Below are 21,287 nucleotides of genomic sequence, written 5' to 3' on the forward strand. Positions count from 1 at the left end.
TGAAGCGGGGAGGTAAGCCCATTTCATGGTTTTGGCTAACTGAGGCTCTGAGAGGGAAGACGCTCTCCACAAGTTACATAGCCAGGAAGTGGCAGAGCAGGGACTTGAACCCAGGGCCTCCTGAGGCCAGGGTGCGTGCACTGGGCCCTGCTGGTGGCCACCCCTGCCATCCAGGGACTCCCAGTGTCCTGGGGGTGATACAGCCACCTGCTGGACACTCTCTCCTGACACCCACCCTCCCGCCCACTTGCACATACCGCTCCCCATCTCCCTTCATTTTGCGTGATCGCCACCCCTCATGGCTTCCCGAATGCCAGGTTCCATGCTAGGTTTCCAAGGCCTACCCCCTCCCTTCCAGCCTCCCGAGACATCGGGTTGGGTGCTTTCCTTCCTGGGCATCCATCCTGCTGCTCCTCCTTGTTTTTGTCCTCATCAGGCCCTGGGCTAAGGGCGTAGTGCGTAGTGCCCACTGCCTCATGACACCTTCAAAGACAATCTGAGCTATACTGTACATCCTCCTTATATACTTGAGGAAACAGACTCAGAGAAGGGAAGCCACTTGCCGGAGATCTCTGACCCAGCTCTGCCACTGCCTCCACTAGTGACCTTGGCCCAGCCTCTTCTCTCTTTGGTCCTGTGTTTCATCTCACAGGGCAGTATTGAACTAGATGTACTCTGAGGGTGCCCCAGCCCTGAGGTTCTGTGGGTCTGCATTCTCAGTCACATCATCTCTCTGGGCCTTGTTCCAGCATTCACCTGAGTAATGGGGTGGAGGGGGTAAGAATATCTGTCCAGTGCTGCCCTGTCTGGCTCCCAAGACAGGAGGCCTGTGTGTAAAAAGCACTCCACGCATATCTGAGAGGGGAAGTCCTCTGGCATGTACCTGGGATCAATGTCTATCCCTGACACTCTTAGCCCCATGACCTTGGGCCAGTCACTTCACCTCTCCGGGTCTCCATTACCTCATCTGGGCAATGGGAGTTCCAGCACCTCCCTCATAGTCTCAAAACATTGCTCTGAAAAGTAGAGATGTGAACATAGAGAAATCTAGAAGTGCAAGGACCCCCACCACACATCCTATCACCAATTTCCAGTGAAGAAATTGAAGATCAGAGAGAGGAAATTCCTTATTTAATGTTAAGCTCTCAAGTACCCAGGTTCCAATTCTGGATGACTCCATATTACAGTGTTCTTTATTTTCAAACTAGCATCAAAGAAAAGATCCTAGACTGCAAAACACTGTAGACATTGAATATAATTTTGCATTGTTCTGAGACACTTTAAAAGTATCCTGGAAATGCTAACATTTGGAGTGATATAACAGTTTTTTGCCAGGCCAGCTGCCCCAGTTTGCAGTTCAGCCTATGTAGTCAGTGTGTAAATACTCTGTAAATGCAATGCCTAGATATTTTTTTTAAAAAATAAATTATCATTTGAAAAACAATTTAAAATGAAAAGCATCACTATCTTGGGGGAAATTACCCCTATAGCAAGGACAGAAACTTGTAATCAGGATCATGAAGCTGTGAAAGGCCCCACTATCACCTGATGGTGGCATGTTTCAGAGAAATACTAGCTCACCTTTTCCAGATTGAGGCAGATTGTTAATGTTGGCTTTGAAAATGTTAGCTAAGAATAATACTATACTAATAATAGCAGCTAGCACATAGCCCATAGAATGTGTCATGAACAGTTCTAAACTTTTTACCTATGTTATTTAAAATTCATCATTATTCTCCCCATTTTACAGATGAGGACATCGAGGCCAGAGAGGTTAAAGTAATTTGTGAACGGTAGTACAGCTAGTATGAGAAAGAGAAAGAATCTGAACCTAGGCATCCTTGTTTTAGATACTCTTAACTACTAAGATATAGATATCTAATTGCTGGTGTCAGTGTCTCAAATCCCATCAAACTTCCCCAAAACAGAGAGGAAGGTGGTACCTGAACTCTTATCCAGGAAATAGGCCAGGAGGCACCGCATGACAGCCTGGTGGCAGATTACCAGTACATTCTCCTGTCGTTCTAGCTCCATTATAACTGGCTCCAGACGCTGAACCAGATCCTCATAGGACTAAACATAAGAGAGATACTTGAGTGAGAAAGGGAGATGAGGCACATTTGCCCAGAGGGGAAGAACTCTAAACTAGGAATCAAGAACATTTGGTTCCAGTGCCAGTTCAATTGTTGACCCAGCAGTATGACCTCAGGCAACTCACTTCCTTCTTCGGGTCTTAGTTTCATCATCTGCTAAATGGGGCCTATTAATATAGTGGACTAAATAAGTGTATCAATACAGTGGACTAAATAACAATAACAACAATAAAACTCCCCCCTGCAAATTGTCTTCTTAAGTGCACTACCGACCTTTCAAAAAAATAAGGGAAATTTTATAAATATAGGGCCCCAAAATGAAGAAAAACTGAAAAAAAGTGATAAGTGGATGTAGAAACCACAGTTGCCCTGGAGGCATTTGCCAATCATAGTAACTAAGAGTTCTGAGTTTTAAAAACATTACAGAAGTAGAAGACAAGACCTCCAGTGTGTACAAGGTGGGGAGTTGAGACTGAGACTCTCACATAAATCTGAGACCCTCAAAAGGCAAATCTTTACACTCTTAGTAAAAGTTGCTTAACCAGCAAAAAGAAACAAGAAAATATATCTGTCTCTCCTTGGCTCTCAGGGGAAATAAGTGAAAAGCCTCCTGTAGGAATTTATAACCACCAGACTTCCTTCAGGTGGGTTGGTGATTCAGAACTACACTACCCATGTGGTTTGAAGAACGTTTTGCTGAGAGTTTAATAAAAAGTGGTCCCAAGTTATGAGCTCCCAGGACTGCTTAGAAGCAGCAAATGGAAATCTCTCTGGATTCTCTCAACTCAGGCTGTGTGAGATTCCCACAGATAAATTCTTGCCAAGTTGGAGCTCATATAACACACAAGGAAATAAGCTACCATGAGTGAAAATAAGCAGAAACAAGAAGAGAACCCTAAAAACTTAAGGGATGCCACAATATAAAATAAATATGCTTGAAACTTTTAAAGAAATAATAGGTGGAATAAAAAAAATAAGGAAGAAATAAGATGCGATCAATAATAGGATATAGAATTGAAAATTAATAGAATTTCAAAAATAAAACATAGAGTCATTAAAATTGAAAACTCAGTGGATGGGGTAAGGAGCTTAAATATTACTTATGAAATAGTGATTGGAATATAAGGCTGAAGAAATTACTCAGAATGCAGCAAAAGATACAAAGAAATAGAAAATAGGAAGGAAAAGTTAGGAGACATGAAGAATAGAGGCAGGAGTAACATACATCCAATTGTGTTTCCAGAGGAAGATGATAGAGAAAATGTGAGAGATGAATTTTTAAAGATAAAATGTCTGAGAGTTTTCCAGCCCTGTTGAAGAATCACAATCTTTAGATTCAGGAAGTCCCATTAATCCTAAGCAATATATTAATAAATGAAAAGCAATTAACATATAGATATATTAGAGAGAAACTTTAAAGCAACAATGATACAAAAAACTTAAAAGTAGCCCGAGAGAAAAGAAAACTGGACTGACAGCAGATTTTCTAGCCACAGCAAAAGCCAGAAGACAGTGAGGGTAATACCTTCAAAGTGCTGAGAGAAAACAACTGTCATTCTAGAGTTTTCACTCAGCCAAGCATCACTAGGATTAAGGACCCCTCCTACCAAGAAATTTTTAGACAAAAAGAAGGGTGTGTTTACTAGCAACAAATTCTCACTGAAAAAAGCTTCTGAAGAAAGATGGAAAGTGAACTCAGAGGGAAGATTTGAGGTGCAAGGGGCAAGAATGATCAGAGGAATTGGTAAGCATGTGGTTAAATCTAAATAAACACTAACTGCATACAATAATAACAACAACTTGGGGGTTAAGACCAAGTTTGACCTAAAATACAAACAATTAACATGTAAATTAGGAGATATAGTGGCCAGAGTTTTAAGGTTCCTCTGTTGTTTAGGTAGAGTGGAGATACTGATTTTAGATTTTGTTAATAATGAATATTAAAATGTTAAGGATTCAAGTTGGTTGCATAATAGCACTCAGAAAATATGAGTGATTTAAAAATTCAACATTTGGCCTTATATTCTTACTGAGATATCCACTAAAAATTGAAAGAATCACAATGAAAAATTTTTAAAATGCTAAGGGTAATCTCTAAATGAATGGAAACAAATTATATAACTTAAACATGGATATAAAAACTTTATGAATTCTAAAGAAGGCAGGAAAAGAGAGTAAATTAAGCAGAGAGCTCAAGACAAGATAATAGTAATTAACTAAAAAAGTTAGTAATTACAAGAAAATTAAATACACCAAACTTACCATTCAAAAGACACCTATTTTCAGTTGAGATTAAAAACAACAAAACCCATCTATAAGTTGTTTATAAGAGACACAAAACAAAGATACACAGAGAAGTTGAAAGTAAATGAACAGCTAAAAGTAAACTAGGTAAGCAGTTACCAGAAGTCACTGATTCTTGTACAGCTATATTAATATCAGATAAAATACATTTTTAGGCAAAAAGGATTATGGGGGAAGGAGGTTTGGTCACTATGTAATAATAAAATGTGCAATTCACTGAGAAGATATAATTGCTTTAAGTTTGTATACCTCGAATAACATAGCCTCTAAGTACCTAAAGGAAAATGAGGGCAAATTAAGATGAATTTTATAATGTCATCTCTGAGGATGAGGATAAAAACTGTGAAAGTGTTGTGTAATTGAATAGACTATCTATTGTTTTATCTTCCCAGATGTCCTTCTTTTCTGATAACTTTTCCCAGGAATTTATATCAGAAATAAAGTATAACTAATAAATGCTCTAAAATGTGGAACTGGCTAAGTGGAGGCTTGATTGAAAGCAATGAACATTCATCTCATATGGGGATGGGGAACTGATGGTCTGGTTCATGTGGTGGCAAAGAAGTTGATTAAATTATTGTCCCTTGGGACAATGTCAACTAGCCAGAGAGGCTGGAGCTTTAGGCAACTTGGCAATAAAATATCAGGAAATCAGAGCATGTTGAACTATTTAAAGTGTCTTCATGAAGGGATACCAGAGACAAGGTCCAGGATAAAGTGAGCACTCCTGAAGCAGAAAGCGAAGAAGCAAGAAAATTACGTAGCCTTTAAAAGAAAGGGATGGATCTGTTGCTTATAGCAAAGAATCTAAGACAGCCAAGGGCCAGATAATCATGTGCCATGTGGGATGGTAGCTGCTGCAAGATATGCTTACTCTGTTTCTAAAGCTGCCCAGACAACTGAAGAATCCTGGTAGTTTCAATGAAGACAATGGAGAGGAGTCCTAGGCATTAGGCTACTGCTCCAAACCTTACCTCTCCCTTGGGATAACGGTAGCGATATTTATCTTGGTCTCTCAGTGCAAATTCTTCAGGGTAATGTTCCTGGATTTCTTCATAGGTCATCTCCTCACAGACACCCTGAGAAAAAGTATTTGGGGGCAACAGTGTTCACAAGATGAAATTCCACAGAGCCTTTGCCATAATTTTTCAATGATTGTGGAACAGTAGCACATGAGCACCTGGGTCTCTGAGAACACAGCTCTGGTTTTGTGCCTGTTGTCTAAAAGTATATATATATGTGTATATATACATGTGTGTGTGTGTGTGCGTGCACACGCACGCATGAGGTGTGTGGCTGTGTGGATGTGACACTGAGTGTATGTGGACAGATGTTTTCAGGCTGAGTGTATGATGTTTTTCTATGATTGTACAGATAGGTCTGTAGTGTACATTATACATATAAGTATGTGTTTTTATAAACTTATGGGCATAAGGATTTGTGGCTGTGTTTACAAGTCTGTGTACAGCATGCCTATGATATGTACTTGTGATATGTTTAAGGCCTTATGCCTTGTGTTTGTGTATTTGTCTCAGCATATGGTGTGTGCTTGAGTGTGTGTGTGTGTGTACAGGGTGTCTGAGCATCTAAGAATGTGTCCATGTGGTCTTTCCATGCAGGTCTTAGTGTGTCTGTAGCGTGTGTGTCTGTTAATGTATATGTCCCTCATTGTGTATATGTGAGAGTATCTGTGTGCCTGTGTCTGAAGACCTCTACTTTGGGAACTCTGGCAGATAAAGAAATAGGTAACAACAGACATTTCAGAGAGGAAAAATTAGTAAATTCTTCATGGTTTCAGAGTGGATTTGGGGGAGATACACTCTTTTCACTCAAAAAACGAATTGAGTGCTCAGAGAATGAGTTCCTCAGGAGCTTATGACAGATTCCAAGTCTACGGAGAAACTCCCAGAGGTGAGGTGACTGCTGATGGTGATGGAAAATGATGTTGGGTTTCTAAGGTTTCCTTCTGGGTATGTGGATTCCAATTAAATCTCACTGTAGGGGGCCAGTGGTCTCTGGTTGTTGTCTATTGGGCCCATCTACCATGCCCCCCTCAGGGGTGAGGAAGTGAACCCCTACCTCAACCCACAAACATCTCTGCAGTGTGAAACTTCTCCAACCCATACTGCCCATGGAAGAAAGAGTACCCTACTGGGTACTCAATGTCCTTCCAGATTGGCTTCAACTTTCTATTCTGAGGAGTACTTGGAAGACTGCTGCCTGTGAAAATGGTCATTGACTTCTTATTGAATCAAATTGCTTAATGTCTCTGAATTTTACTTTCCTTATCTGCAAAATGTAGAGAATTAGAACTACTTCATAGACGTGTTTTGAATATTGGAAAAATGTAAGTAAAAGATATTAGTACAGAATGTGCAAGGGACATTTTAAAGACTCAATCAATAGACTCAAGTATTAATATTAGTAGCAATCATGGAAAATAAACCAGAAACTTAAATTTCTGCTTTATCATCATTCTAAATTCTTGCTTCTTCCTCATTCACCCCTCGTAGCCAATTCCTGAGATTTTACCTCCTAAATCTCTCTCAAATTGATTTCTTTTTTCCTCCCTCTCCATTTGTACCACTACAACCTTAGCATTTCCACACACATAAAATACCCTCTTTGTTTATGAAGTTTCCGATCCCTGTCTCTCTACCTGGATTGTCATTCTTGATCCTTTCTACTTGGTTCACTGTTACTCAAACCTGGGGCTTCAGCTAGGTATCACTTCTTCCAGGTAGATCATGGCTGAGTTAGGTGTCCTGCTCCAACTTCCATGCACCCATAGTCTTGCCTATCAGAGTCTGTATCACACATGCTGTTCTCTCTTTCTCTGTTTATTCCTCTGTCCACCCTATTTAGCCTGAACATTCAGTGAAGACAGGCATGAATCAGATCAATCTCTACCTCCAGCACCACTCCAGAACCTGAAACAAGGAGGGGTTCAGTAAATGTTTATGCCACACGTGGGATAGAAATAAGCAGCCACCAAACTTATGATAAAGAAATTTCACATTTGCTTACATATATTTTATAGCAAATGTATGTGGTATACAGAACAATGCTGTATAGCCCTTTTCTAACCATGTGTATCTCTGTACCTCTGTATTTATATACTCGTATGTATGAATGTACACACACACATACATGTCTGTTTCTAAGGAGGCATATCTAGCAGGCAAACAAGTTAACCTACCCACACCCAAGTTATTTACACCTGTGGTAAAGCTTTTATGTTGATGCCTAACAATCTTAACCTGTGCACTGCTATCTGGTGCTACTGTACCTACAGCGCAGGTAAACAATGGAGAGAAAACAGCTCCTTTCTCAACGAGCTCATGGAAGAACCTAACCCTGAAGAGAAAGTGCCATACCACCAGGGTCGGGTCCTTCACTTCTCCCTCTTCCTCATCCCTTACAGCCAGTGCATCATCAAGTCCTGTTGTTTCCACCTTAATGTGTTTTTTGGAGACAGGGTCTTGCTTGTCGCTCAAGCTGAAGTGCAGTGGCATGATCACGGCTCACTGAAGCCTCAGCCTCCCAGGCTCAAACGATCCTCCCATTTCAGCCTTCTGAGTGGCTGGGGTTACAGGCATAGACCACCACACCCAGCTAATTTTTAAATTGCTTGTAGAGATGGGATTTCACTATGTTGCTCAGGTTAGTCTCCAACTCCTGGGCTCAAGTGATCCTCCCACCTAGGCCTCCCAAAGTGCTGGGATTACAGGCATGAGCCACTGCACCTGGTCTGATTCCACCTTTGAAACATTCCCAAAGTCCTTCTTCATTCCATCTCCAATGCCACTACTCTGGTCCAGCATGCCCCCACATCTTGCCAGACTAATGCAGTCAACTTCTTACTGGTTTACATGTTCATACTGGCCTTCTTCCCACCAAGTTTCCACACATGCCCAGAGGGGGCTTTCTTTAAAAAATGTGCATCACATTCAGACTACTCCTCCTTGATGTGGACCCCATCAATGGCTTCCCATTGTTGTTAGGGCAGCGTTTGAATCCTTCAACATAAACTATAAAGCCTGGTGGCCTGAATTCCTTTCCAGCCTCATTTCCCTTTTCTCCAGATCTCACTATTGCTGTCCCAGCCTCTGTGCTATTCTTTCCTTCAGTTCCCTGAACTTGCCAGGCTCTCTTCTCATCTCTGGGTCTTCACATATGAACTGTTTTCTGTCCCCGAATTAAATTTATTTCCCCACTCCCCAGACCATCTTGCCTCCTTCTTATATCACCTCTAGCTTCCTGCAGGAAGCTTTCCTTGTAAATCCCCCACCACCAAGTCAAGTCAGGAGCACCCTCACCTTCTGATCCTCCATAATCCCTTGTACTTCTCCTCTCATAGTCTTTTGTTGCACTGAGATGTAATGTCCTATTTACTGTCTGTCTTTAGGATGAGGGCAGAGACTTTGTCTATTCTGGCCTTCACTGGATCCCCAAGACAGAATAAGATCTGGCACATGGCTAGTTGTCAAAAATGTTTGTTGAATTAATTAGGACCCCCATAGAGGCTGGAGCAGAGGCAACTCAGGGGATAATCCCAGTCTCAAGCCACTCCCCCCACACAGGAGCTTCACCCCATGCATCTCACCGCATCAATCTCATTCAGGGCCTTCCACTGCTCATAGGGGACACCCAGGGCCTCAGCTGTCTGGATGGTCCTCTTCATGTGACTGGTCCACACCTTCAGGGAGCTGATGCCCTGAGACTGAATGAAGTTGGCCAGGGCATAGGCATACTAGGGTGTGGGGATGCAGAGGAGGAGAGAAGGGGAAAAGGAGAGGTGAGAGAGAACATGGTGGCCATGAGAACACGCTTAGCTCTGCCACAAATTGAGTGGTGATGAACAAGCAAGAGCAAAGAGTTTAAATGTTCCAAATTTGTAAAAAGCCATACTCTTTCCCATGTGATGGTGGGCCAAGGGAATAGAAAAGATCATGAGTGTGTGTGTGTGTATGTGTGTTCATTGATGATTGCTCACCAAAGCCCCTACTTGGTTATTCATTCATTCAAGCAGACCCACCTCTAAAATTTGTGGAGCCTGAGACAAGAGGACCAATGGAGGCACTCCATGCACAGTCTCTCTCTCCATTTATGGCTCTATCCTGCACTTCTATGTGCCTTTAGTACATGCTTGTGGATAACCAAGTCACATGACCAAGTTTTGTCCACATTTTCACCTCACTGATCCCCATCCTCCACAAATAGCATTCCCTTGGTCTGGTGATATGACCTGACCTCAGGTGGACAGACGCTGAGATAGGCCCATGTAGGAACTGAAAGTAGACTCTAGACAATAAGGGCAAAGAATTCTAGGGTTGGGGGTACCCAGAATATGGACTGGAAGTAGGAGGTGTGGGATTTGGCAGACATTTCTCTTTGACTCTGTGAACATTTATTGCTTAAGCAGGGTTCCTGATACCCAGGTTCTAAGGGCATTCACACATGTATTGAGTGGTCCTGTCCCTGTGCTGGGTGTTGGGGTGTTATTGCTCTCAAGACAGGGCCAGTCCAGTGAGGGAAACACTGGCAGCACCGAGGGGCACCATGAAGGGAGCTAGCGATTCGCTCCTCTGTGTAAACGTGTGTTGCTAATCCCACTGATGGCATGTGTTAGGAACATGTGCACAGGTGCATAGGTCCAGGCACACATTTGTATATGCGGAAATAGGCATTTCATAATACGTTTCATTACGGCCATGACTCAGCAGTCAGCGTGCTCTGGTGGAAGGAGCCCTTGACTGGGAGGTAGGAGCCGCAGGTTAAACTCCCCCAGCTCCCTTACATGGTCCCTTGTGCCCTCAGACACGTCCCTGTCCATCACTGGCCTCATACCCATAGAGCACTGGCTCACCCAGCCTGTTCTCTGGGGGCCGCACTTTAGAAAGTGGCTGGGGAGTGCCTGGTGTGCAGTGGGCGCTGTGCAAGTGAGAGCTACCTCGACGGGGACGTGCTTTGTAAACTGGGCCTGGTGCTCTGTGATGAGTGTGATGGTGGTGCTGGCTGTGTGCATGCGCACACACAGGTTTGTGTCCCAGGAGGCATGTCCTGTGGAGGCGGCCACGTGTCCCTCTGGGCTCTGAGTTGGTGGGCAGGGCCGGGCTGGCTCCAACCAAGACACGCCTGCTGCAGGGCCTGCCATGGGCCGGAGTCACGCCTCCAGCGGCCTCTGACTCTGCTCTGAGGAGTGGGACATGGGGGAGTCACAAGTTAGAGTCTACCTCCAGGGGAGGCTGCCAGTCTGGAGGTAACAGAAAAGGAGCCACCAGGACACGGCCATCGTGGCAGCGGCAGCACCTTGCCTTGGGACCTCCACCTCTCCAGTGGGGGAGCTGAGGACAGGCAGGTAGACCCGGCTTTCAGTTCTGGCTCTGTCTCATCCTGGCCGCCTGCCCTGGGGCCGCTCTCTGCTTCCTCATCCATAAACCGGTGGCAGGAATGCTCACCCCATGGAGCTGTGGTGAAGATGAACTGAGCCACACAGGTGGAAGCAGATGGCACCATGACTGTTCATAGGTGTCCAATAAATGACAACCGTGACAACAACTGTCCTTCCTAAACTTCATTTCCCACTTGTTCCACCCCTAAGTGGTCCTGCCAGCAGGAATAATACCTGTGCTAACAAGTGCAGGGCCAGATGCTGTGGAAATGGATCTCTTTATTCAGCCAGCACCCAGAACGTGCAGGTCACTGTCCTGGGCTGGGGAGAAGAGACTCAGGCCAGTAGAGCCACACAAGGGCCAGAACTGGGAGAGCGGGAGCCCAGGGCGTGGCAACCTGCCTGGGAGGGAGGAGAGGATGGGGAGGGCTTCCTGGACCACACCATGGAGCCGGTGCTGGGCCTTGGGAGTGGGGAGGGCAAGAAGGACACAGTTATAGGTGGGGACAGGGGCTGCCAGTGTGACACCTGTGTTGGGGTGAGGTGGGGAGTGCAGAGTTGGGGAGAAGAGTGATTCAAGGGTGGGTCCCTCAGGGCAGCTCTCTGTGCTACTGACAGTCACCTGCTGACAGAGGAGACAGAAGAGGGTAGACTAGGTGGCGGAGCTATACCGGCAAAGGCACAGAGTCATGAGAAAGATGAGGGGACCAGTCAGACAGGGCCAAGGGAGTCCCTGTCATGGAGCGGCTGGTTTTGGGAAGGGTTTGGTTGCCAGGGCCAACCTCTTAGACCTGCAGAACAGGTGGCATTGGGAGCCATTCGGCAGCTGGGTCAAGACTGAGTGGCTGAGGAGTGGAAAAGCAGGAGTGATGGAATCTGCTTCTACCCCATTCCTGGGTCCTCCCACCTTAGGACCCAGAATGTGGCCACCACTACACCTCCAGCCCACCTAGGACAGCCCAACCAACCCATCTGGGTGTGAGGCCCTCCCTACCTGCTTGCCGCGAACTGAGAGGCCAGAGTCACCTCCGATGCGGCCTCTGAGGTTGAGTTCACTCTCACCATGCCGGCATAGGTAGATGGAACGAGGTGTGACGTGGATGTTCATGAGGTAGTAGACGGTGCGGCTCTGGATGTGATCCTGCACTCGGTTCACCATGTAGCGTGTGCCCACGTCGAAGATCTTGATGTATGACAGGTGGCTGGGCCAGACCCAAGCAGGAGCAAGGGCAGCTCAGGGGCCAATGGTGGTAGAGTTGACCCCAAGAGAAAGCCCGAACCACATACCCTTTCAAGCCTCTTCCACAACCCAGCTGTCACCTATTGTGATGCCATGCCTTGCTCTGTTCCAAGTACCTGTTCTAGAGACTTGGTTACTGGCCAACCAAAGGAGCTCATTGCATGCTACCATCTCCCATGTCTCCTTTCTTCAGCCTCAGTTTGAGCCAAACTGTCTTTTCACCCTCACTCATCCTATTACAGGCAGCTGGATTCTTTGTTCTGTGGTTCACACCCCTGACATAGAGAGAAGCAGCAATCCTTTGCATTCCTGGCTAGCTCCAATATCTTACTGGCAGCTCCTGACTTGTTCACTCCCCTACCCTTTCTGATCTTGAGTTGAGCTCTTCACCCCTTTTGTTTTTAGCCTCTGCTACATATCGTCCTTTATACTCTACACATGACTACCAGATTGCGTCTGTGTGTATATGTGTCTGTGTCTGTGAATGTGTATGTCTCTCTCCTCACTCAGAAAGGGGGTTGGCCTGGGTTATTTTCCTCTTTTCTATGCAGTCAACAAACAAACTGCAAACATACTCCTCTGTCCTAGGCACTGTGCTTGGCCTGGAGACCCAGTGTCTGTGCTTTGGGAGCTCTTTGGCCAGTCAGGAGCATATACTTGGAAACACATGATCAGTGCTCAACATTCATTACATAAACAGTCACTCCCTCTAAGGTGTGCCAAGTAGTGGGGCATGGGGATACAGAGGTGGTCCACAACGTCATTGGGGAACTTGTGGTCCTTGCCCCAAGTTCCTTACTGTCTCCTCAATTCCCTGCTCTGTCATGAACTCATACCTGTACACTGAGTGATAATCAAACTCTTCAACCACTATTCTGTGTAGAAGCTGGAGGGTAGAGTGTAAACACTGAATAATCAGAAGACTAGAAACATGGAGTAAGACTTCTGAGGTCTATGCTGTACCAAGCATTAAATTCTTTAGCTGTTGGCTTGTACTGAGTTCAGAGAGATCCCTGGGAAAAGGAGTGGAAGGCTGGGGCAATGGGGTGACACCAGCAACCCTGGTTGCATGGTAACAAAACCAAGTGAATGGAAAGAGCTGCATGAACCCGAGGCAGGTAAGGGTGCTGATAGGTTTGGTTTTAGAAAGCCTCTCCTGAGATCTTCCTACAGAAGCCCTTTATGGCTGCACCACACTCCATGCCCAACTGTGCCCAATGGCTTCCACAGAGCACTTGTATTTGTTGAACATTTTCTGAGCATCTGGTAGGGAGTGGGAACTTTTAAGTGCATGAATCTTCATAATAGTACTACAGAGCAGAGATTATCATCTGTTTCATAGGTGAAGAAACTGAGGCACAAACCTTCTCGGGAAGAAGAACCCCAGAATGCTCCCCTCTCTAATCATTTCTTCTAGGACCAGAGCCTAGGGGTAGAAAATATCTGATGCAAACTTGTTGCCTGACTACTGGGTCCTTTGAGGCTCTAAGACCTGCCGAATTCTTCAGCTTAATCTGATCTTCTAGTTTTGCCTTCTCACACTGGCCCCAGGTGGCCTTACATTATGGTCCCATGCCCATACCCATATCTTCTCTGTTTCATTCTTGTTTTCATACTGTTGCTATTACACTTGGAATATTTTCTGTATTTCTCTACTCTTGTTCAGATTTAACTAGGCACTTACAAAGTGCTATTCTCTTTGCCTGATTTCCAAAGTTGAGCTGCTATGCAGTCATACCTCAAGAGCCAGCACATTCACTCTCTTTAGGAAGCCTTTTCTGAAACCAGGATCATGTGAAGTCATTTAGAGGTGTTCAACAGCAAAACAGTAGAGTAGCTAATGCCTATCCCCCTCCGAATTTTTAATTTTATTTAAAAATTTTAAAATAATTTTTAAAAATTTTTAAAAAAATTTAAAAAATTAATTTTTTAAATTTTTATTTAAAATGAAAATTATAAACTATAGAATATGGGGAGGTCCTCCCAAGTTCTTGTTTTATATTTTTCCACTTTGACTACCTCGATGCTGTTTTTGAAATATCCAATATTTAAACCTTTTAAGTCAGTTGGGTGCGGTGGCTCATGCCTGTAATCCCAGCACTTTGGGAGGTCAAGGCAGGCAGTTCATTTGAGGTCAGGAGTTCGAGACCCGCCTGGCCAACACGGTGACACCCTGTCTTTACTAAAAATACAAAAATTAGTCAGGTGTGGTGGCGGGCATTTGTAGTCCCAGCTACTCAGGAGGCTGAGACAGGAGAATTGATTGATTGAACCCGGGAGGCAGAGGTTGCAGTGAGCCAAGATTGCGTGACTGCATCCCAGCCTGGGTGATAGAGTAGTACTCTGTTTCAATAAATAAATAAATAAAAGTTTTTAAGATTCGGTAGCCCCTATCTTTCTGGTAGCTTATGTGTAGTCTGCCTATTGGGTAATCCAGCTCTTCTAGACCTTCTTCCTCCAAGCTAGACTCGGTTCCATGTTCCCACAGTCCACTTGGTTTACCGTCACCAGAGTTGTGACCAACCGTGTACTCACTGTCTTCTCCAACTAACTGGAGAAGTTAGTTCTCTCTCATTCTGTCAAAGCAGGGACAGCCCTTTCCTCTTTTGATTCCATGTTCCGGGCTGGGCCCTGAGACATGGACTGTGAATATCTCCTGATAAAAAAATGATGACATAAAGCTGAACCTGTAGATCTGTCTTCTTCTGGCCCAAACTGATTCATCGAACAGCATCCTAGCACCTGTAGGAGTCTAGGCCCAGGGCTGGGGCTTTGCCAATGCCTTTCTTTCACTTATACCTCCCACCCCCGCCTTCAGGCTCCTTTCACCATATGCTGTTAGCCCATGTTGTGCCTTTTTTATAATTTAAAAAAGTCATACTTTCCTCAGGGTCACACAGCCCTACTTCAGCACACGTCTTGGTGAGAGAAGTGAGTGTACCCTTGACTAGAGTGCCTGTACAATGAACGATCTGCCCAACTGGGATATGGGTTCGAGTATATATTGTGCTACTGACTCATTCATTGTGTAGCCCAAGGTAAGCCTTTGACCTGATCTGGATCTCAGTTTCTCCATCTAAAGAGTGGGGCAATAACAGTGTTCATCTCTTGGTACTTCATTTGAGTAAGGCCACTCTTTAAATTTCTTAGAGTGGTGATGACCATTTGAAGCCTCTTTATACTTCTCACTTGGGGTCTCTTCTCATCACAACACCGTTTCAAAGAGTGTAGGGTTCCGGGAACATTCTATATCTAAAACTCATATCGGCTCTCTCCTATCTTTAGTTGGTATTATGACAGAGCATTTCCTGCTTTTTTATAGGTCTTCTCATATGTCAAAGCACTATAGAAGCTACTCGAGGATAGAACTCACCTCTTTTGCACGTATTTATGCCCCCTACATATACCACACCCCAAAGGGTCCAAATACTTGTTGACTGATGAGACATGGGAACATTGTGAAAAGAGACATGACTAGGAGACAGAACATGTAATTAGAATCCTAGCTCTACTTCTGACCTGTGGTAGAAGCTTGGGAAAGTAATTTCAGCTCAGACTCAATTTCTTTTTCTTGACATTTTATGATCATAAGACCTATCTCAGCCTCTTTACAGGAGTTCTAGGGGATTAAATGTAAGAAAGAATGTAAACATGTTTGGAAACTGAAGTGTCACTCAGGTGTGAAGAACACTTTTGTAGTAATAATCACAACACCCACAGAAGGGGGGCATTTTTCCCAGGGTCCTGAACTGTTCATATTGCTCAGGAAAGCACTATTTTCATCATCTTAGGAACACCTTACAAATCAAGGAATCAGAGCTGAAAGGATCCTTGAAGAAAGGGATCATCAAGTTCAGTTTCCTGATGTTACAGACAGAGAAGCTGAGGCCCAGAAAGGGAGGATACTTCCCCCAGATCCTAAAGGATATCAAAACTGGGCTAAAGATCTAGACTTTGACTTTGGGGTGCTGGCTCTTACCTGTCCAGTTCCTCATCCAAGGGTTGGTAGTTGACCTCATAGCACTCAATTCTCTTTAGAAAGTCTTCCAGAACCTTTTCCCGGTCACAGTCTACATAATCAGGGCTGCCAAGTTTCACTTGCTGGGAGCAGGGAGAATAGAGGTATCAAGGGAGACACTGGGAGACAGAGTCTCTGATGGTTTTCTTTGGAAGGTCCCTTAGAGACCATTGAGTACAAGATCCCTCATTATAAAGATGAGGAAATTTTAAGACCTGGAGAACGCATCTTGCCCAAGTTTACAAAAATCAACCAACTGAAAAGAAGCTGGATTGTGACTCCTCATTCCTAATCTCTGTGTGGTCAAACAAGGCCTGTTACATTATACTTAGTGCCAGAGCACACAATGCTTATAAAAGAAGAACATTTATAAGAGGACCAGAAATTGTGATGTGAGAAATGGCTGAAGAAGAGGAACTAGAGCTCTCGGCCAGGGGTCATTATGGCTTACATGTATCAAGTGTTTACCAGAAGATTATGACATGCTGTCTTCGGATTTCTGAATACTGGCCTCTCCTAATCCACCAATACCCACCGTCTCCTTCCACAGTCCTCATCTCAGGTACTGGCACTATTATCCACCCAGTCATCTGATCCTAAATGGAACCCGGGAGTCATCCTAGATATCTTTCTGTCATCCCTCACCTCTTAGTAGGTACCAAATCCTCACTACTCTATCATTTCCTCTAAATATCCATTCTCTCTTGTTTGTGCTCACTATAGCTTTGCGCCCAATTACTTTGTCTATATTCTTTTCACTTCTAATGTATTCACCATATTGGCAGCCAGAAGGATATTTCTAATATGAACATCTGGCCAAAGTATTCTCCTGCTTAAAACTCTTCCACATTTCATCATACCTTTTAGAAAAAAGTGTGAATTATTTTAGTGGGTGGCCCATGGCTTGTCATGATTGGGCCCCATATTATTTCTTCATCCTTATCTCCCATGGCTCCCCTATTCCTCCACACATTTGGTTTTAGCCAATTTAAGTTACTTATAGTTCTCTGGAGATGCCATACTTAGTATATGCTTATATCCTTATTTTCCATTCTTCACCCACCAAATTCCTATGTGTTCTTCAAGGTGCCATTCATTTTAATTTTGCCTCCATTAGGAAGGCTTCCCTGATTTCTGTCCCCATGCAAAGTTTGGCCCTCAGCACTGTGTTCTCAAAGCTTCCTCTGTTCCCTTATATCACATCAGTTCAGGGTTCTGTATATATACTTGTCAGTCTTCCTCACTAGACTGTGTGCTCAAGGGAAGGACTCTCCATATCTATGTCTCTAGTGCCAAGCCCAGGTATATATTCAATTTCCGTTGAATCAGTAGATAGATAGATAGATGGAGGGATGAAGAGGGAAGAGAGAAACTAGATCTGCTGTATGTCCCAAAAGGTTAAAAAATGACTGATTAATAAAAACTATAGGGAGGCAGATTCCAGCTTGACTGGACAGCATTTGTTGAAAGCAATGGGCCCCATATCATTGCAGGTATAAAAAAACCCAGATACACATTTAGGTAAGATTTCAAGCATCTGATGGAGAGTAGCAGAAAATTGCCTTTAAGGTCTCTTCTGTTCTTGAGCCAGTAATTTGATGAAGGGAACAACAAAATGTGGTAAGTGACCTAGTTCTAGACCACATACCCAAAATCTAAGAGCAGGGATAGCTCTTGTATGAATTTTGGGGCAGAATACAAAATGTAGGCTTTTGAGGCAGGCAGCCAAGCCTGAGGTCCAGTCCCACTTCTGTCCCTTTCTGTCTGTATGAATTTTTGAGAATTCATTTCTCCTTTTGGACCTTTCTAACCTCAGTTTCCTCTCTCTAACATGGAAATAACCTCTAACATGCAGGTTGGTTGTAAAAAATTAATGACAGTCAAGCTTGGTACCTGGAGCATACAAAGGACACTATATATGTTGGCTTCATTAAAATTAATAGAGTCATTGTAAGCCAGGATGTTTAGGGAATGCTTCCTATGCAAACTAGGAGGAGAAGATCAGGGAGGAATCCTTTTTTTAATCCCATAGAGGTGCCTTAGGCATAATATCATCTCTGCCTTAGGCATGATCTAAGCCTAAGGCAGAGCAAAGTGGAATGGTAACTGGTGCTTCTTACCCTGATGTTTTCTGCAATTACGCCAGGGTCATTACAAATGGACTCAATGAAAAAGACCTATAAGAGAAACAGAAAAGAGATTTCCAGCAGGAAATTATGTTTGGTAGGAGCTGAACATAGCTTTACTCCTTTTCAGTAGCTCTAAGTCATCTCCAGGGGCATCTCTGACAATATAATGCTCTCATACAGTGGTGTTTTGAGGCTTCTGAGTTTCATGAGGCATATTGGCTCTAAATGGAATGGCCCCAGATTGTTTTATATCTTTACTGGGTTTAGGTCTTATATAAGCTTTTTGTAGTGACCCTCTCCACTCTTTCCCCATAGCCAGCCTGTCCGCAGTCATCTTCCATTGCCTAATGTGGCATCCCTCTTTTCTTGTTCTATTGGCTGCTTCTGGCTATATCCTGGAAAGTTAGAAAACCAAATTAAAATGCTGAGCTTATGGTAGCTGATTTGGCTGCTCTGAGTCTCCCACTTTGCCTTTCTTAGGGGTTTGTGCTGGAGAAACAGGCTCTAGATAAGAGTTGGAGTGTTACCATACCTTGTAACCATGTTCTTTTGCAAACTGCAGGATCAGTGACCTTCGTTCTCTGGTAGTGTTGGTGGCATCAAAAACCTAGAGGCAGGTAATGAGACTGGCTTACTCTGAATCTAGTGCTAGTAGAGTATCTACTCTTTGCCCATCCCTGTGCTAAGTGGAGGGCTTCCATATGGAGGTAGAACTTGAACAAAGTCTTGAAGGATAGGAAGGAGTCAGAATTGGCTTATGACAATTTCACAAGCACACATTGGGCCCTTACTGTCTGTCCAGAAATGTATGCTACCTTGTGAGTGTAATAAGGCAAGAGGAAATTGTGGGTTTTTATTAGGGTCATTTTATAGGTGAGGTAACTGAGGACTAGAAGAACTTGCCTTGACCAAAGTCACTGTGAGGTGCTGACAGAGCAGACCTAGAGCTGCTTCTCTCAATTCCTAGCTGAAGCTTCTTCCTTCCGTATCACTTTAGAAGTCCACAACAACAGTAAGCAATTCCCTATCCTCAGCACCTGAGATTGGACCATTTGCATATTTGAGAATCTCCTCCCCTTTTAGAATTTGCAAATCCTAACCCAAAGGTCTATGATTTTAAATTGAGTAGATATTTAGGTAAATCTCTAGAACTCAAAACTGTTTGTACTGCAGTCTTAAACTCTTAATGTAGTCCTGCTGACTTATTGGGGGTGGACTGGTAGTACACAGTGGTTAACAGTGGGGATTCTGAGGCTACACAACATGGATTCCATTTCTGGCCCTGCCAGGTATATGTTGTACCATTTGGGGAAATTATTTAATGCCTCTGTGAGCCATTCTTCTGGGCTCTGAAATGGGGCATAATGACAATACCTATCTCAAGGGGGGAGCATGAAATTAAATTATTAATATATACAAAGTACTCAGAACAACAGTAAATGTTCAGGACATATTAGCTAATCCCCTTCCTAGCAGATACCCAAGGGAAAAGTAAAAATTTCTTTACCGCAACATGACCTTCCTCATGGCTGAGATAGTTGTGAACATCCTTCAGGGCTGCCAGGGCGCACTGCCTGAAATAGACCAGGAAAGAAAAAGAGACAACCCTTATCCCCCAGGATGGATATCTCTCTCTTTGTCTGCAGTATCTTCTGTACCATTACTCATGTCTTCAACTAACATCTACACAGAGTGCCCTATTCTTTAGGCACCATACTAAGCACAGAAGGGTCAAAGAGTTGAAAGTGGCTCTGTGTGCACAGCTTACACAGCTTAGGGGCAGGTATAAAGTGGCACAATCCGGAAAAGCTGAGCAATGACAGAAGCCATATTAAGGGCTTCAATCCTTGAGCTAATGGAACTCAAGCTGAACTGTTTTATGAACCCAGGTAGAGCATGTGGTCTGTGAAGTAAAAGGCATTCCTGGCATAGGTAACACAAAAACATGACAGTGGCAATGTATTTATGCTTTTAGCAAAAATGTCCTTAATGATTACTCACTGCTGGGTTCTATAATGAGGGCATGAGGCCTAGGCTCTGTTCTGTAAGTATTCAGAGTCTTGTAGGGTAGAGAGGCCTTGAGTTTGAACTGATAAGACTGGAGAAACTAGAGTGGGCCAAGCTATTGAGATTCTTCTCTCAAATGCTAAGCTGAGAAGTTTCTACTCTCTCTTGTCAGAAGTAGAAGACCATTAAAGGTTCTTGATATGTGGATGGTTGTGACCAGAAACAGGCTTTGGGCAGGATAATGGATGGGCTGTTCCAACTACTGTTTGAGAGTCTAGAGGGCCTCCCTTTCCGGTCCAGATTTTTCTGCCCTACTCCCCCAATATTTGAATAAGGGCCTTTCACCACGAGATAGCACAGGTTCCTAAAATATTGAGTACTTACTTCCTGATTTGCAGGGCCTCCATGTTGTCTGGAAGAAAGAATTCATAGTTCTTGTAGCTCACTGCCTCTCGTCGATACTGGCCTAAATTAAACACTGAAAGCAGGGGGTGCCAGTGAAGAGGTTGGGAAGATCCCAGTGGCCAAAAAATGTCCTTGCTGGGAGGGACCTCAGAGGTAGAAGAAGGTATAATTTGTAGCTATAAAATGTGCTTTAAAAACTACAATTATGGCTACCAGTTTATTTATTCCTCACAACAGCCCTGCAAAGTAGAGATCACTATTACCATTTTATAAATGAGGAAACTGTGAAAGTTATTTCCTATATGTGGAGATCTGAGATTCAAACCCAGGTCTATTTGGCCCCATAGCCAATGGTCTTTCCATTATTCTACTTTATCATAAATGCCAATCCTTAAAATGCCCTATTCCAGTGAAAAGATAAAGAAACAGAGATCTAGAAAGTAAAATTAATCACCAAGGGTCAAACACTGAGTGAGCTGGTGACAGATATAGACTGGATCTCCTGATTTCTAGTCTAAAGTTATTTTATTTTTCTATATTATGAGGGAGATTCTAAATCTAAATCTCTAGGCCATACTTTCCCACTGACAATGATGAAAAACTAGAGAGGAGGGAAGGAAAGAAGGAGAAAGAGGATAAGCAGCCAAATAATATTTCATTCATTCATTTAACAAATACTTTTTCATTCCTACTCTGT

General features: G+C 43.7%; 1 protein-coding gene across 8 annotated transcripts in view; it reads right to left on the reverse strand.

Moving 5' to 3' along the window:
* PFKFB1 (6-phosphofructo-2-kinase/fructose-2,6-biphosphatase 1) overlaps window positions 1-21,287 on the reverse strand; it is a 52,132-nt gene that overhangs the window by 2,423 nt on the left and 28,422 nt on the right. For 4 of the 8 annotated variants that reach the window (XM_032266975.1, XM_032266974.1, XM_032266972.1 and 1 more), the window contains 9 exons: window positions 20,570-20,663; window positions 19,686-19,752; window positions 18,711-18,785; window positions 18,170-18,226; window positions 16,011-16,132; window positions 11,786-11,993; window positions 9,004-9,150; window positions 5,372-5,476; window positions 1,944-2,073 (listed from right to left, as the gene is read on the reverse strand). In XM_032266975.1, coding sequence (XP_032122866.1) covers window positions 1,944-2,073; window positions 5,372-5,476; window positions 9,004-9,150; window positions 11,786-11,993; window positions 16,011-16,132; window positions 18,170-18,226; window positions 18,711-18,785; window positions 19,686-19,752; window positions 20,570-20,663 — 1,005 coding nt within the window. Of the gene's footprint in view, window positions 1-544; window positions 757-1,943; window positions 2,074-5,371; window positions 5,477-9,003; window positions 9,151-11,050; window positions 11,417-11,785; window positions 11,994-16,010; window positions 16,133-18,169; window positions 18,227-18,710; window positions 18,786-19,685; window positions 19,753-20,569; window positions 20,664-21,287 lie in introns of those variants that run through there. The other 4 variants (XM_032266976.1, XM_032266973.1, XM_032266979.1 and 1 more) reach the window with 4 other exon arrangements.

The sequence above is a fragment of the Sapajus apella genome, unplaced genomic scaffold (assembly GCF_009761245.1).
Source record: "Sapajus apella isolate SASKATOON/1434 unplaced genomic scaffold, GSC_monkey_1.0 scaffold164, whole genome shotgun sequence".
NCBI classification, from domain to species: Eukaryota; Metazoa; Chordata; class Mammalia; order Primates; family Cebidae; genus Sapajus; species Sapajus apella.